Source organism: Lepidochelys kempii, chromosome 6, assembly GCF_965140265.1.
Source record: "Lepidochelys kempii isolate rLepKem1 chromosome 6, rLepKem1.hap2, whole genome shotgun sequence".
NCBI classification, from domain to species: domain Eukaryota; kingdom Metazoa; phylum Chordata; order Testudines; family Cheloniidae; genus Lepidochelys; species Lepidochelys kempii.
The window spans coordinates 21,702,215-21,716,780 of NC_133261.1; the positions used below are offsets into that span (position 1 = coordinate 21,702,215).

Consider the following 14,566-nt stretch of genomic DNA (forward strand, 5'->3'; position numbering starts at 1 on the left):
TGTAGATAAACTGTAAGTGATATGACCAAGGTTACACAGGAAATATGTAGCAGAGGCAGGAACTGAATCCAGATCTCTTAAATCCCAGTCCAATGCCTTACCTACAAGATACCTAGTTTCCCTTCATACATACCAGACAGAAGGCCCTGCACTTGAAATGCAGACTTGTGTTTTATAAGTGAACAAACAGAATGGTATGGGAGTTATTTCCAAGAATTGGTGCAGCTGTTTTTCCAACTATATATATTACTCCATCCATACCCAAAGAGCTGAGCATGTTGTTTATGGACTCATAGCATCCTTATCTTAAGCATTTTTACTTAGATCTGAGCACCCCAAACAGACCCTTCTTATTCAACGCTTAATACTGAACTATTAAGCAGCCAACGCTGCTACTGTAGAAAGAGACAAGACGAGCCTTACCTGCTTTACAGGTCTTGCCATCGTCTTCCAGCTGCACTCCAGTGGGACAGGCACAGCTGTAGAAGGGGTCTCTGGGAGACAGCAGGCAGAGGTGAGAGCACCCACCATTGTTTTCTTCGCAGGGAGTATGAACTTCAAGAAATCACAAGAACTGGAATTTATTTTACTTCTCTATAGAGTGACAAAGTCCAACTAGACCACTATGTACTGCAATCCATACCTGCCATACAGACATCACCACTCCCATCCAGTTGTGCCCAGCCTTAGCACTAAAGGACAAATGAGCTATAAAGCTACAATTTTTCAAAAGAGACTGGCGATTGTGGGTGCCTCTATTCCTAGGTGCCCAACTTGAGATAATTAAAGGGGCCTGATTTTCAAAGGGCAAGTGCTCAGCATTTTCTGAATACCAGGTTCCTTAAATGTGTTTTCCATTGGGCACAAAATAATCAAGGCACCTAGCAAAGCCATTTTGGCAAACTAAAAGAAAGTTTTTCTATAGCCAAACTGCATTATATGGGGAGAAGGACTTTTGAGGGGGGAATGGAGGTTGCTACATTGTGGTGGTAGTGAAAAATCTTTTCAGACCCAAAATCTTTCACAAAGGTATAGCATTCTAGCATCTCCAAACATCTGATGCAGTGGGGGAAAACAGAGCAATGTCTTGCATTTTCATTCATTTTAGGAAAAGAGGCTACAAATGTCTGAACCTTTCCCTCTCCCTCTCTTGCCCTGCCACCACTTTTTAAAACAGTTTTGAAAATGCAAATGCAATAAATTGAAAAAAATCTCTGAATTTTAACTGGAATAAATAAGACCATAAGAGATACAAACCCTCTATTTAAATAATTCCAGAGAATGTTGCCATGTTTGAATGATTGCTGCCCATGACTGCCCAGGAATCACCCACATCACACACAAAATAGTGTATGTGCGTGTGCACACATGCGAGCACAGATATATAATTTGCAGCTATGCACAGCTCAATCCATCGTTAAGTTCTGTGAGGTTTTTTTAAGCTGTTAATAAAAGAGCTGGGGTGATTTGGTTTGTTTCTTGCTTCCACTGAGAGCCATGCAAAAGAAGAGGGGGAGGAATCTGAACCTGATCCCAGTGAAGACAATGGCATCTGAGCTATTTACAGCAGATGCTATTTCCCTATGCACCACGTTTTCCTTGCTACTGATCCAGAAATACTGTGACCCAAGGGAGGGACATTCCCTCAGTTCAGAGAAATGACAAGAATTCAGCACACACACACACACACACACTCCCCCATTTGGAGCTCTGGGATTTGCGATGGTACTACACATACCTCACAACCTCCACTGAAATCTTACACCTGTTTCTCAACTAAGCAGATCCCGAATTCCTTTTATTTACTTCAAGCCTGTTTACAGCCTTCCTAAAACTACCTTAAAAAACACAGCATTACATTCAGGGAACAAACCTTTCAGTTTGGTTAAATTTAAGAGTAAACCCAGAAGGCAGAGCTTCTGGTGAAGATACATAATACTTATCCCCAGGGCTAAATTACACACATATTTCCCTTCTGGTCCGATTCAATCTGTGCCCTATGTACTTTGCTCCACCTCGCGCAACTGGCTCCCGGAACTACCATTCCCAGGACAACACTGGAAGAACATAGGCTACCAGCTCTGCGAAACACAACACATACAGTAGGGCATATTCTCCTCTCCATCCTTTGCACAGAACTCCCAGTGATGATATTGATGGGAATTCCATGCATACAGTATAAAGGTAAGAATATGAGCCCCAATGTTTGTTTCATACAGGAGCCCAGATCTTTCCCTTATGCCCATTCTGGACCCCTAAAGTGGTGATGTTAACTCATGAAATTGTGGTCACAAATTGGCAATAACCTAGAATCAAATCCGCCCTGTAAAAAAAAACAACCACCACCCTCTAATTCCTTATACCATAAGGAATACAATGTGTTACATTCCTTCTATTGTTTTTTGTTTGTTTTTTTAAATTAAATGACTTTTTAAAATAAGATGGATGGAGCTAACATTTCCTGCCATTAATCTCCAGATACCAGACCTTAAAATCCTAACAAAGGTCACAGGGTAAAATGAGCTTACTGGTCTTACCCCAGGGCCTTACCTTTGTTTGGATAAAAGATTCTAACAAGCCTCATCTACACTAGAGATTTTTCCAGTGTAACATTTAAGCAATGTGTCATATAGACTTGATACAGGCAGGATGAGTGGACATGGTGTTTAAATACATTGTTGGTTGCCTGGAGCCTTGTCTATACTAGCATTCAGCAGTGACTGTGGGAAATGTTGGGCAAAAAACCTGAGTATAGACATACAGTACTCTTTGGTCAACCAGTGTGAATGGAGGAAAAAAAATGTTTTAAGGACACATTCTGTCCAGATTAAATCCTGGTTTGGCCCTACTCTCACTTGCCAGCCAAATTCTCTTTGAAACCACTGCAGCAGGCATCACATTTGAAGGAAATTTAAAGCAAGCAAATAAGCTTATGAGGCTGAATTTAAACATCATGAAGGAGCAAAGTGCAAAAACAAAAAGGTTTTGCTTTGCAGCTCCTATTTAATCAAGTTATCCTCCCAACACCCTCTATGGTAGGTTAAAATAAGTTTCACCTTCATTTTCTAGATGGGGATAACAGGGAAATGTTTATCCAGAGTCACCTAGCAAGACAGTGGCAGAGGATTAGAACTCAGGGAGCGCCTAGCCTCCAATCCCACATTTAGTCCACAAGTTACAAGTGACTTCCAAATAGTGAAGTTGGTCCACCATGGCTACTCTTAGGCATCAGAAACTGGTGTGGCCTCAAACAAAGGGATTCTCCTCAGATTTTTAATTTATACCAAGAATGATGAACCTGATGGTGCACACAGCCAACTGACCTGAAGCCAATGGGATTTTTACCTACATAGGACTGAAGGACTGGCTCCAGAATGTTTACAAGCTGCTTTGCTGCCAGTCTGACACCCACACTATGTATTCCCACAGGTGAGATGCCTGTGAAGTCCTTAAATTTACATGACTAGGTCTATATGTCCCAGATCTAGAAGAGCAACTAACATATGTAACTAAGTTCATGAGTATCCCCCACTGACCTGAATGGGGCAACTCACATATTCAAAATTACACCATTGCTTAATTGTTCTGCTGGACCCTGGTTTATGTTACCAAAATGTAACATAATTCAACCTGGGATTTTTGAAGAAGGCTAAAGGAACTAAGTACCCAAACCCTATTAAATTTCCAGAAAAGTTTAGCGTCTCATTTATTTATGACCTTTTGAAGCTATGAGGATCTAATTCACACGACATTTTTATTAGTATCATTTTTCTCCACCAAAACCAATAATATTTATACAGTGTTAGAGAGATTACAGAAAAACCTGAAACATACAGTATGGCTGCCGCTCCGGGCTCAAGACCTGGATATCCATTGGTGAATAAAGTGCATTCAGTATTTCTCTCTTTTTCTCTCCGGTCCTTTTGTCACAGGCATGAATGGAGCGAGTCTGCCAGTCTGTCCAATACAACGTCTCTCCAGACAATGTCAGCGCAAATGGGTGAGTGAGACTCCCTTCCACAACCTTTTGCCTAATGTGTGAAATAGGAGAGAGAACATGAAACATTAATAACATTGATTCTGTAAATCACCAGACAGACAGGTATCTGGGCTTTTTAAAAGTCACATTTTTATTTTTTATATATAGCAGGGATTTTTAAAAGTCACACTTTTTATATATAAACCCTTATGTTTTACAACAGCCTCTGCTGTTAATCTGCCATCTGTTCATTGCTTCCAACTCAAATCCAAAAAACGTTATCCACCTCATTTTAAACATGGTCACTATGGTAGACTCCAGAAAAATGTTTCCAAAGTTTTCCAAAACTGTAATACCAGAATGTAAATTAAGCACAAATTTGACAGAATACCAGCTTGACTCTCTTGAAGCATACATATTTAATGACCCCAGTTTATGCCATGTAAAATATTCCAGGACATCATAACGGAGGGAACCTTACAAATGTATGCAATAAAAATTTATGCCGGATTTGTAAATGGAAAGTTAAACTATGACTGCTTCATAGCAGTCAAGTTGGGAATATGCTAGGCAATCACGAAACAAAAATATATTGTGTTTCATAGCAACAAGAGCTCTGATTCAGTAACAAACTGACCCCTGCAAGGCAACGTCAAGGTTCTCTAACGTAGCTGAACAAATGTCCGAAAGTTGAGTCCTAGAAGAAATGGAGACTGCAGAACACTCCTTTTTATTAAAATGCTAATTATTATTTTTGTCCTCATGCCACATCTGGAATCACTGCCCAGGTCTATGCCATCAACTTCCAGTTCTTCTTTTGTCTCTTTATCAAGGCCCCACTCTCTTCATTACATCAAAGAAATGATTGAGGCAAGTGCCCAGATGTTCTCTTTTTAAATTATCCCACACCATCACTTCCCATCAAGAACAGTTTCTTCAGATCATCAACAGATTATACTCCTCAGAGAAATTTTTGGATATCAGAGCAAGAACATCTGTGCTGAATCTCACAAAATCATGGGTCATCATTGATGGCATCTGGTATGACATTTTCGGGTGCTAATAAGAGCAAGTGTCTTCACAATGTGAAGACCCACCTCATCTCAGGATTAGGAGAAAGAATCATTACTGCTATTTCTCAAAACCTCTTACCCACTGGAGCTTCAGTAATTTCCTAATCTCCTCTCAAACAGAATTATATCCTTGGGAACGAATCTTTTAATGCTGGAAGTGCTGGTTACTATTGAGAATGTCTTTCTAAGAGTTCTGTACACTTTTTTCCCCTCTATTAACTGTGGTTTAAACAGAAATAAGAGTGATTTATTCCTTGAGGATTTTTCTTGATCAATAGCTTTGTGGACTTTTCTTATAATTTCTAAGTAAATATTTTACACACACACACACACACACACACACACACTAGTGAGAGGCCTCCTTTATACTGGACTTTTGATATTCACCATTTATTTTGCATGAAAGTTCTTAGGCCTACAAGAAGAAGAAGTTATTCACCTGGCATAGTAACTGTGGTTCTTCGAGATGTGTCCTTCTGTGGGTGCTCCATTTCAGGTGCACATGTGCCTCTTGAGCCCTTGATCAGAGATTTTCTGTTAGCAGTGTCCATTTGGCCTGTGCATGCACTCTGTATAACTTTGTGCCATATACCCAGGATATATAGAGCTGCATGGGTGAACTGCCCGCAGCTCCTTCTCTGCCTGAACATCCAACAAAGAACAGTCCAAAGCAGAGAGAGGGTAGTGGAGCACCCACAGCAACACACATCTAAAAGAACCAGAGTTACTGCACAACATGGGTAACCTTCCTCTTCTAGTAGCATCCCTATGGGCGCTCCACTTCAAGAGACTCCCGAGCAGCATCCTTACAGGGAGGAGAGCGCTTTGGAAGCAAGTCCAAGACTGAAGACAATACAGCAGAACCAAGCACCACATCAGATCTGATGGCATGGACCAAGGCACACTGTTCAGAAAAAGCACGCACTGAGTCCCATGTAGCAGCTCTGCATACCTCAGACTCAGGAATGTTTTTGAGTAAAGCTCTGGAAGTTGCCTGTGATCTGGTAGAGTGTGCTACTATCCTTTGGGGGAGGTAGAACACTGGCTGCATCATAACAAGGAACGATCTACCCAGAGATCCACCTCCAAAGTCTCTGTGTAGAGATTGCGGACTCATTGGATCTTTCTGAGATCAAGACAAGCAGTCTAGGTGATTTCCGAAACTGCTTGGTCCTATCTACATAAAAGGCCAATGCCCGTCTCACATAAGTATGAAAAGAGGTCTCACATTGCGACTAATGTGGTTTAAGGAAAAAATCTGGTACAAGAATGGCCTAATTAAGATGAAAATCCAACAGCCCTTTGGGTAAGAATTTAGGGTGTGGCCATAAAGAGCACCTTGTCCTTGAAAATACCATAAATGAGGGGGGGTTCCCATCTAAGCCCCCGTCTCCCCCAACCCTGGTGGCCGATGTGGTAGCTAATAGAAAGGCCGGCTTCACAGATAAGTGAAGCAAGAAGCAAATTGACAGAGATACCTCAAGAGACCTCCGTTTGAACCTAAGTATCAGGTTGAGATCCCAAGAAGAACTAGGATCCTTAACCTGGGGGTAAAGGGTCGATAAACCCTTAATAAATCTTGAGGACTTGAGGAGCAAATATGGAAAACCTTTCTAGTGGGGTCTGAAATGCTGATATTACAGCCAGATGAATCTTAATAGAGCTAATTTTTTCACGCCCAGTAGGTAATACAAGATGGTTGTGAGTGAAGAGGACACAGGCACAGGACAGTGACACCAGTAGTTGAACCTTTTCCATTTCTGAAGGTAAGTAATTCGAGTTGATTCCCTCCTACTGTTTAGTAATACCTGTTGTACTCCTGTGGACCAGGTGGATTCTAATCCTGTGAACCATCTAGGAGCCATGCTTGGAGGTGGGGGATCCCTAAGGATGAGGTGAGCCACAAACTTGAGACTTTATGAATTTGTGCAGTCTTCTCAGATCTAAGATCGGTCTCCATTCTCCATCCCTCTTTAGCATGAGAAAATACTTTGAGTAAAACCCTTTCCCCCTGTGACGAGAGGGAGTACACTTTTTAACTCAGTATAGCCTCACGAGAGGGGGCCCCTGAAATAAAGTGGGTGGTACAGCCCAATGTTATAAGCTCCAGGACCCAATTGTCCATTGTAATATGCCACCAAGACTGTTTGAAATGGGAAAGGTGGTCTCCAAAAGACAGAATATGGGTGGGTGAATGGTTGCAGCTTGCAAATTAGAGGTGAGGGAGGAACTGAACCCTTGACAAACCAGTCAAAATTATTGTTTCAATTATGACTGGGTACTCACAGAAGGAGGGTGAGGAGCTCTCTTCCTCTGGAACCTGTCTCTCTTTCTAGTGGATTCGGTGGTTTCGTGAAATCCAGAGAAGTGGGCAGGGTGCAATCTATGGCCAGTATGAGATCTGCTAAATCTCCTCTTGTTCATAGAGGTGTATATAGTGTGACAGGGTCGGCCCGGATGGCTACAGGAGAGTAACAGAAGGCAGATATATTAGCCCCAGGCTAAGTACGTCCCTTTTCCCTGGGTAAGGTAACAGGGAAGGTGACAGAACAATCAGGAACCTTCTGGAGACAATTAAACAGCCAGGCTGATTAGAACACCTGCAGCCAATCAAGAAGCTGCTAGAATCAATTAAGGCAGGCTAATCAGGGCACCTGGGTTTAAAAAGGAGCTCACTTCAGTTTGTGATGCGCATGTAAGGAACTGGGAGCAAGAGGTAATAGGAGCTGAGAGTGAGAACGCATACTGTTGGAGGACTGAGGAGTACAAGCATTATCAGACACCAGGAGGAAGGTCCTATGGTGAGGATAAAGAAGGTGTTGGGAGGAGGCCATGGGGAAGTAGCCCAGGGAGTTGTAGCTGTCGCACAGCTGTTCCAGGAGGCACTCTAGACAGCTGCATTCCACAGGGCCCTGGGCTGGAATCCGGAGTAGAGGGCGAGCCCGGGTTCCCCCCAAACCTCCCAACTCCTGGTCAGACACAGGAGGAGTTGACCTGGACTGTGGGTTCACGAAAACGGCCAAACTGAGGGCTTCCGTGAAGCTCCAAGGTGAGCAAATCCGCCAATAAGCGCAAGACCCACCAAGGTAGAGGAGGAACTTTGTCACAATAGCTGGAGATCTCCGGATGGCCTGGAACTCCTTCAGTATTGGAGAGACTCATCTGCAGTCCCAGAGAAGAGCTTCCAACCACCACATAACAGAAGGTCCTCAACAATATTCTGAACCTCTCTTGGGAACCATGACACCCTGCACATAATAACGGCCTGGAGATAGGTCTGGTGGTGGTGTCCACAGCATTCTGGCTAATAACTGACCCTCCATGATGATGGCCTGAAAGTGTTTTCTATGCTCCTGCGGAAGGGCTGCAAACTTACTGTAATTCGTGAAGTCATACTTGGCCATGATCACCTGATGGTTTGAGATCTGAAACTGGAGAGTTATCGATGAGTAAGCTTTTTGTCCAAAAAGATATAGCCTCTTCTGATCCTTATCATAAGGGGAAGACCTAGAGTAATGCTGTTGACCCCTCTCATTTACAGCATCACTACCAGGGTATGAGATTGGTTGGGGGGACAAAAATCCTGAGTCCCTGAGAGAAACATAATATTTTTTATCCACCTGCTTGCAAGTTGGCAGGACGGTGACAGGAGTTTGCCGCATAGTCTTTGCAGCATCTAGGAGAGCTTCATTAATGGGTAGCTCAAACCAGGTGGGTAGTGCCGACTGCAGAATGTCTAGAAGCTTGTGTTGTGAGTCTTTAGCCTCCCCAAGGGGTATCCAAGAGTGTCAGCCATGCTCTTCACAAGGTCCTGGAATTGGTGAAAATCATCGGCCATTGAGGGTGGTGGAGGCATGACTGCCTCATCCAGAGACGAGGATGAAATAGAAGTTTTGAGGGGTGGCTTCCTTATCCACCTTCGGCCTCAGCTATTCAAAGGTCTTCTCATGTTGGAGGTTTGGTAGAAGAGACGGTGTAACTATAGCCCCTTGGTGCAATGGAGCTGCAGGTTTGGCAAATGGCTGCCAATACGCTGCCCAAGGATCCCAGTATGGCCACTGGGGGGCCCATATGGGAGAGGGGGTGGCAGCCAGGATCCTACCACTCCTCTCACAGACAAGGATCCTTGTCAAAATATGGGTTCTTATGCTAATGCGTAGGGTAACCCAATACTGATAAAGAGGAGACTGACTGAATGTCTCCTTCATCCTCCTCAATGTCCTCCAAAGCGGAGGCCCCAGGAGAAAAAGGTGGAGAATCTTGCGGTACCAGGGAGCAGTGGCAATCCAGTGGCTGGATCTTGGCACCAACAGTCATTCAGTACCCAGAAGCAGTGAGGACTCCAGTTCGTCCAAAACTGACTGGTCCCTGGAATAGCAAAATTCCTGTGGTACCAGGTGGGTCAGTACTGATGCAGCAATTGAGGTGGACAGTACCATGGATCTGGAGTGCATAGGCACCGGAGCCAAAGGTGTCTTGGTGCTTCGATTGTGCCAGTACTGACAATGCTGAGTGAGAAGGCACCAATGGAAAGTCTAATGTAGATGGTGCCAATCTAGAGGAGTGTATATCTGGGCTCCCTATCTTTCATAGGTGGTAGCAGGGGCCTGCTGGAGGCTTGCTTTCCCAAAGCACTCCAGGATCTCCCAGCCCTGCCACTACTGGAAGAAGGATCCTTTGCTTTCATGGTACTGAATTGAGAGATGCCTCTGACACCAGAGATGTGGCAGGAGATAGGGACCTTTTGGGAGCTAGCTCCTTGTAGTGGGAGACCGAGCTCCTCCTCTTTGGAGCTTTCCCTGAGTCCTCTGAAGTCTTTTCCCTCTTAGGGGAGACCAAGCCAAAGGGGCACTGGATCTGTCTGGAGGCTGATGTACACTGGGGAGATCTCCTGACCTGACTCGGACACAGGTTGAAGAGAGCACTCCCTCAACAGAAGGCTCAACTTTAGTTTCCCAATTCTTCCATGCTCCAGATTTGAGAGCTACACAAAAGTTACCCTTTTGGGCAATATGGGACTCTCCCAAGCAATGGATATACCCTTAAAGAGTGGCTGTTGCTGACTGGGATAGCCTCCCAACAAGAGAGGCAGCATTTGAAATCTGGTGAGCCCAGCCCGCCCAGACAAATTCCCATGAAAAAAAGGAGAGGGGGGAAAAAACCAAACGTCTCACTATTATCTAACTAATTCTGCACTAACAAAAACTAACGCTAACTAGAAACACCAAACTAACTAAAAACAACTGTAGAACATGCCATGACATGCACTACAGCTCCTTCTCAGCCCAAGGCGGTAGAGAAGGGATGGAGGGTGATTTGCCCGAGTAGCTCTGTATACTCTTGGTGTTCGGCACAAGGTTTTATAGAGCAGGCTGAACAGAGGCTGCTAATGGAAAATCTCCAAATCAGGAGCTTAAGAGGCGCATGGGTACCTGATGTGGAGAAGGATGGACTGGAACCCACACAACTGAGAAGTTTGGAGCTGCTTCCAAACTTGGTGTTTCCGGCCAGTTCTAACTCACCAACTTAAGTTCTGATCCTGTAACACACACTCTGCAGGGAAACCCCCTGCTCATGTGTGGAGCCCCATTCAGTTTCACAGGGCTATTGCTCTGAGTCAAGCAATCAATTGCATATAGTTCATTGCAGGATCTGAGCCCTATTCATCATTCTGCAGTGCTTTCCCTCATGTTACATGTCTCTCGTTGAATTGATCTCACATTCCTTCCAGTTTTCCTTAACCTCTAGATAAATATTATAGCCCCAATCATCACGACAGATGAATCCTATTTTAATTAAACTTTTTTTTTTTTTTTTGGAGGTATGCCACTGATTTGGAATGAGCAGAACTGCAAACCACAAAATGTAATTTTACAACACATCTTTTGTAATCAAGAGATCCCAAAAGTTTATGCACACAGTAACAACTTGGTGAATTTCAAAGCTCAGCAGTTTTTGGAGCAGGGACATTTTCTTAGTAAGTGGAAAGCAAGTATGACAAATTTCCAGCTTGTTAAAAAAAACCCAAGTCTTAATTGCTTACTTCTTGTGTTGTGAAAAAATGACTCTCTTCAAACCACAAAAACAATCCAGATCAAAGTAACATTGGTTAATATATACATTCAGAATCTTCCAGATAGAACTTTGAAAGTTCACAGAAGTGAGACGTTCCCCAAGGAAGGGAAAAACAGAAGAAAATATTTCTTGTAATGAAAGGCTTGTCTTCACTTAAAGCGCTGCAGTTGCTCTGCTGTAGTGTTTAGTGAAGACGCTACCTACACCAATAGGAGAGCTTCTCCCATGGCTGTAGGCACTCCACCCCGCTGAGCAGTGGTAGCTATGTCGATGGGAGAAGCCCTCCCATTGACCTAGCACTGTCTACACCAGGAGTTAGGTCAGTATAACTACATCGCTCAGGGGTGTGGATTTTCCATACCCCTGAACGACATAGTTATACCAATGTAAGTTTGTGGTGTAGACGACCGCTAAGAGTCAGACCTTCATTTGTACCATTTGTGTGCAGGAAGTAGGGGAGAGAAGAGAGGTTAACACTGATGGAAGACAATCCTGTTTTAGTGTCATAAACATAAGCTAAATTTTCATAACTGTTTTGAAAAATTACATACAAATTTTTACATACATTTGTATATGCAAAGCTCATTTTATGCACATACATTAGGTAAGTATTTGCACATGCATATGCAATGGTCACTGTATGCAAAACTTCTATGTGCAGTTTTGGAGGTAGAGTTAAGGCTGCTTTGAAAATCTGACTCTGTAAACAAATCAGCAAGTGATTTCTCATAGTAATAAATCACTAAAGGAATAAAGAAAAACCTAACCTTTTAGTATTCTTACCTTCACTTTCCACCCTTTGCTGTAATGCCTTTCCTAGTAAGGATGATGTCTAAACTTGTGTAACTTTCTAGTTCTGGAGCATTTGTATTGAACTATGCACTGTCTGTACTTTTTATTATTTCCTTTATACATCCTTTATACAACAGGTTCCCCTCCCTCCTGGATTATGTGCCTTGAACAACTGAGTTCTGTATGATTTACTTTCAAACTGAAGCCTGCTAACACACAGACAGATCACTCCAGTAATTTTAAATCCACTACACAGAATGCAAATGACTGGTTTATTTGAATTGTGAAGTGATAGGGCCTTGGGGGGAGGGAAGGGATTTGTAGTACTGAAGGATTTATTTCTTGACAAATTTCAGGTGAAATTTATTTTGTTTTGTTAAAAATAAACAATATTCAGGAATAAAGCAGCCCAATGCTATTTCAATGTCTCTTCTACAATTATTTTCAAGTTTGAACTGCAATATCAATCTAACTGGTCACCAGATGCCAAAGAGTTTACTTCATCAGTTTTTGATTTTCTAAATAAATTTATCAGTGGGGAAAAATTAAACAAAAATCCCATAAATATGCACTATAAAGATCAAGAACACTACTCATGGAATTTGATAAAAAATAATATACCACAGGCCTAACATTCTAGGAAGGAGAATTTATCATACAAATGGCAGTAATATAAATTATTTATAGCAGACTGAAATTCTGACACTAAGTTTACTACACAGTGGACTAGTGCCTTTATTCAGCTGCATGGACTCAAGGATTTTCCAGAAATGTGCATTACATTGGGCTACCCTGACACCTGGTGCATATTCATGCTCTCCAAGACCAGCTACTAAAGTGTGCAGTGCAGGCGTATTGTTGAGCTAAATGGATTTCACATCCAGAGCGGGGCACAAATTAATTCAATATCTGTATTAAAATGCCATTTCATTTATGGTACAATATAACTGGAAAAAGAAACCATGTGCTAAACTGTCACAAGACAATTTGGACAGAGTTCCTTTGAACTCTGAGTTCCCACAGTATTCTTGTCAGCAAGTTAAGGAAGTATGGGCTGGATGAATGCACTATAAGGTGGGTAGAAAGCTGGCTAGATTGTCGGGCTCAACGGGTAGTGATCAATGGCTCCATGTCTAGTTGGCAGTCGGTATCAAGTGGAGTGCCCCAAGGGTCGGTCCTGGGGCTGGTTTTGTTCAATATCTTCATAAATGATCTGGAGGATGGTGTGGATTGCACTCTCAGCAAATTTGCGGATGATACTAAACTGGGAGGAGTGGTAGATACGCCGGAGGGGAGGGATAGGATACAGAAGGACCTAGACAAATTGGAGGATTGGGCCAAAAGAAATCTGATGAGGTTCAATAAGGATAAGTGCAGGGTCCTGCACTTAGGATGGAAGAATCCAATGCACAGCTACAGACTAGGGACCGAATGGCTAGGCAGCAGTTCTGCGGAAAAGGACCTAGGGGTGACAGTGGACGAGAAGCTGGATATGAGTCAGCAGTGTGCCCTTGTTGCCAAGAAGGCCAATGGCATTTTGGGATGTATAAGTAGGGGCATAGCGAGCAGATCGAGGGACGTGATCGTTCCCCTCTATTCGACATTGGTGAGGCCTCATCTGGAGTACTGTGTCCAGTTTTGGGCCCCACACTTCAAAAAGGATGTGGATAAATTGGAGAGTGTCCAGCGAAGGGCAACAAAAATGATTAGGGGACTGGAACACATGAGTTATGAGGAGAGGCTGAGGGAGCTGGGATTGTTTAGCCTGCAGAAGAGAAGAATGAGGGGGGATTTGATAGCTGCTTTCAACTACCTGAAAGGGGGTTCAAAAGAGGATGGCTCTAGACTGTTCTCAATGGTAGCAGATGACAGAACGAGGAGTAATGGTCTCAAGTTGCAGTGGGGGAGGTTTAGATTGGATATTAGGAAAAACTTTTTCACTAAGAGGGTGGTGAAACACTGGAATGCGTTACCTAGGGAGGTGGTAGAATCTCCTTCCTTAGAGGTTTTTAAGGTCAGGCTTGACAAAGCCCTGGCTGGGATGATTTAACTGGGAATTGGTCCTGCTTCGAGCAGGGGGTTGGACTAGATGACCTTCTGGGGTCCCTTCCAACCCTGATATTCTATGATTCTATGATTCTATGAAATGGAAGGCCCTATTTGGATTTGAGCATTCAGGATACTCGCTGCCTTTTTCCTCCACAATATAAGCGAATTAAACACTACTTACTAATTATTGTCTGAACATCCTTGCACATGAATAATTTGGAGTGAAGTCAATGGGAGTTGTGTGCACAAGGGAACCACAGGATCATATTTAAAACTGAGAAATAACCAAAATAACCTCTTTTAAAAAACAAACCATTTCAGATACATTAAATTGTGCAGAAATGTCAGTTCATAGTGAGATAGCACACGCCCTAAAAACTCTGAATCACCTACAAGTCTTTGAGATATTATCCCATACCTGAAAAGTTTCCCTCCCTCATCACTACCTCTGGGGCTCCCTCTGTGTTACTAACTGTGATTATTATTACTATTAATAGCAGCACACAGCTCTTTTAAAGCCCTTTGTATCAGTAAATCTCAAAGCGTTTTAACAAAGATGGTCAGTATCACTGCCCCTATTTCACAGATGGGAAACCCG

The 14,566-nt window shown here is 43.0% G+C and overlaps 1 protein-coding gene across 3 annotated transcripts in view; it reads right to left on the reverse strand.

Moving 5' to 3' along the window:
• Positions 1–14,566, reverse strand: part of LRP5 (LDL receptor related protein 5) — a 248,622-nt gene that overhangs the window by 154,239 nt on the left and 79,817 nt on the right. For all 3 annotated transcript variants that reach the window (XM_073347077.1, XM_073347076.1, XM_073347078.1), the window contains 2 exons: positions 3,835–4,031; positions 424–555 (listed from right to left, as the gene is read on the reverse strand). In XM_073347077.1, the coding sequence (XP_073203178.1) occupies positions 424–555; positions 3,835–4,031 (329 nt within the window). The remainder of the gene's footprint in view (positions 1–423; positions 556–3,834; positions 4,032–14,566) is intronic.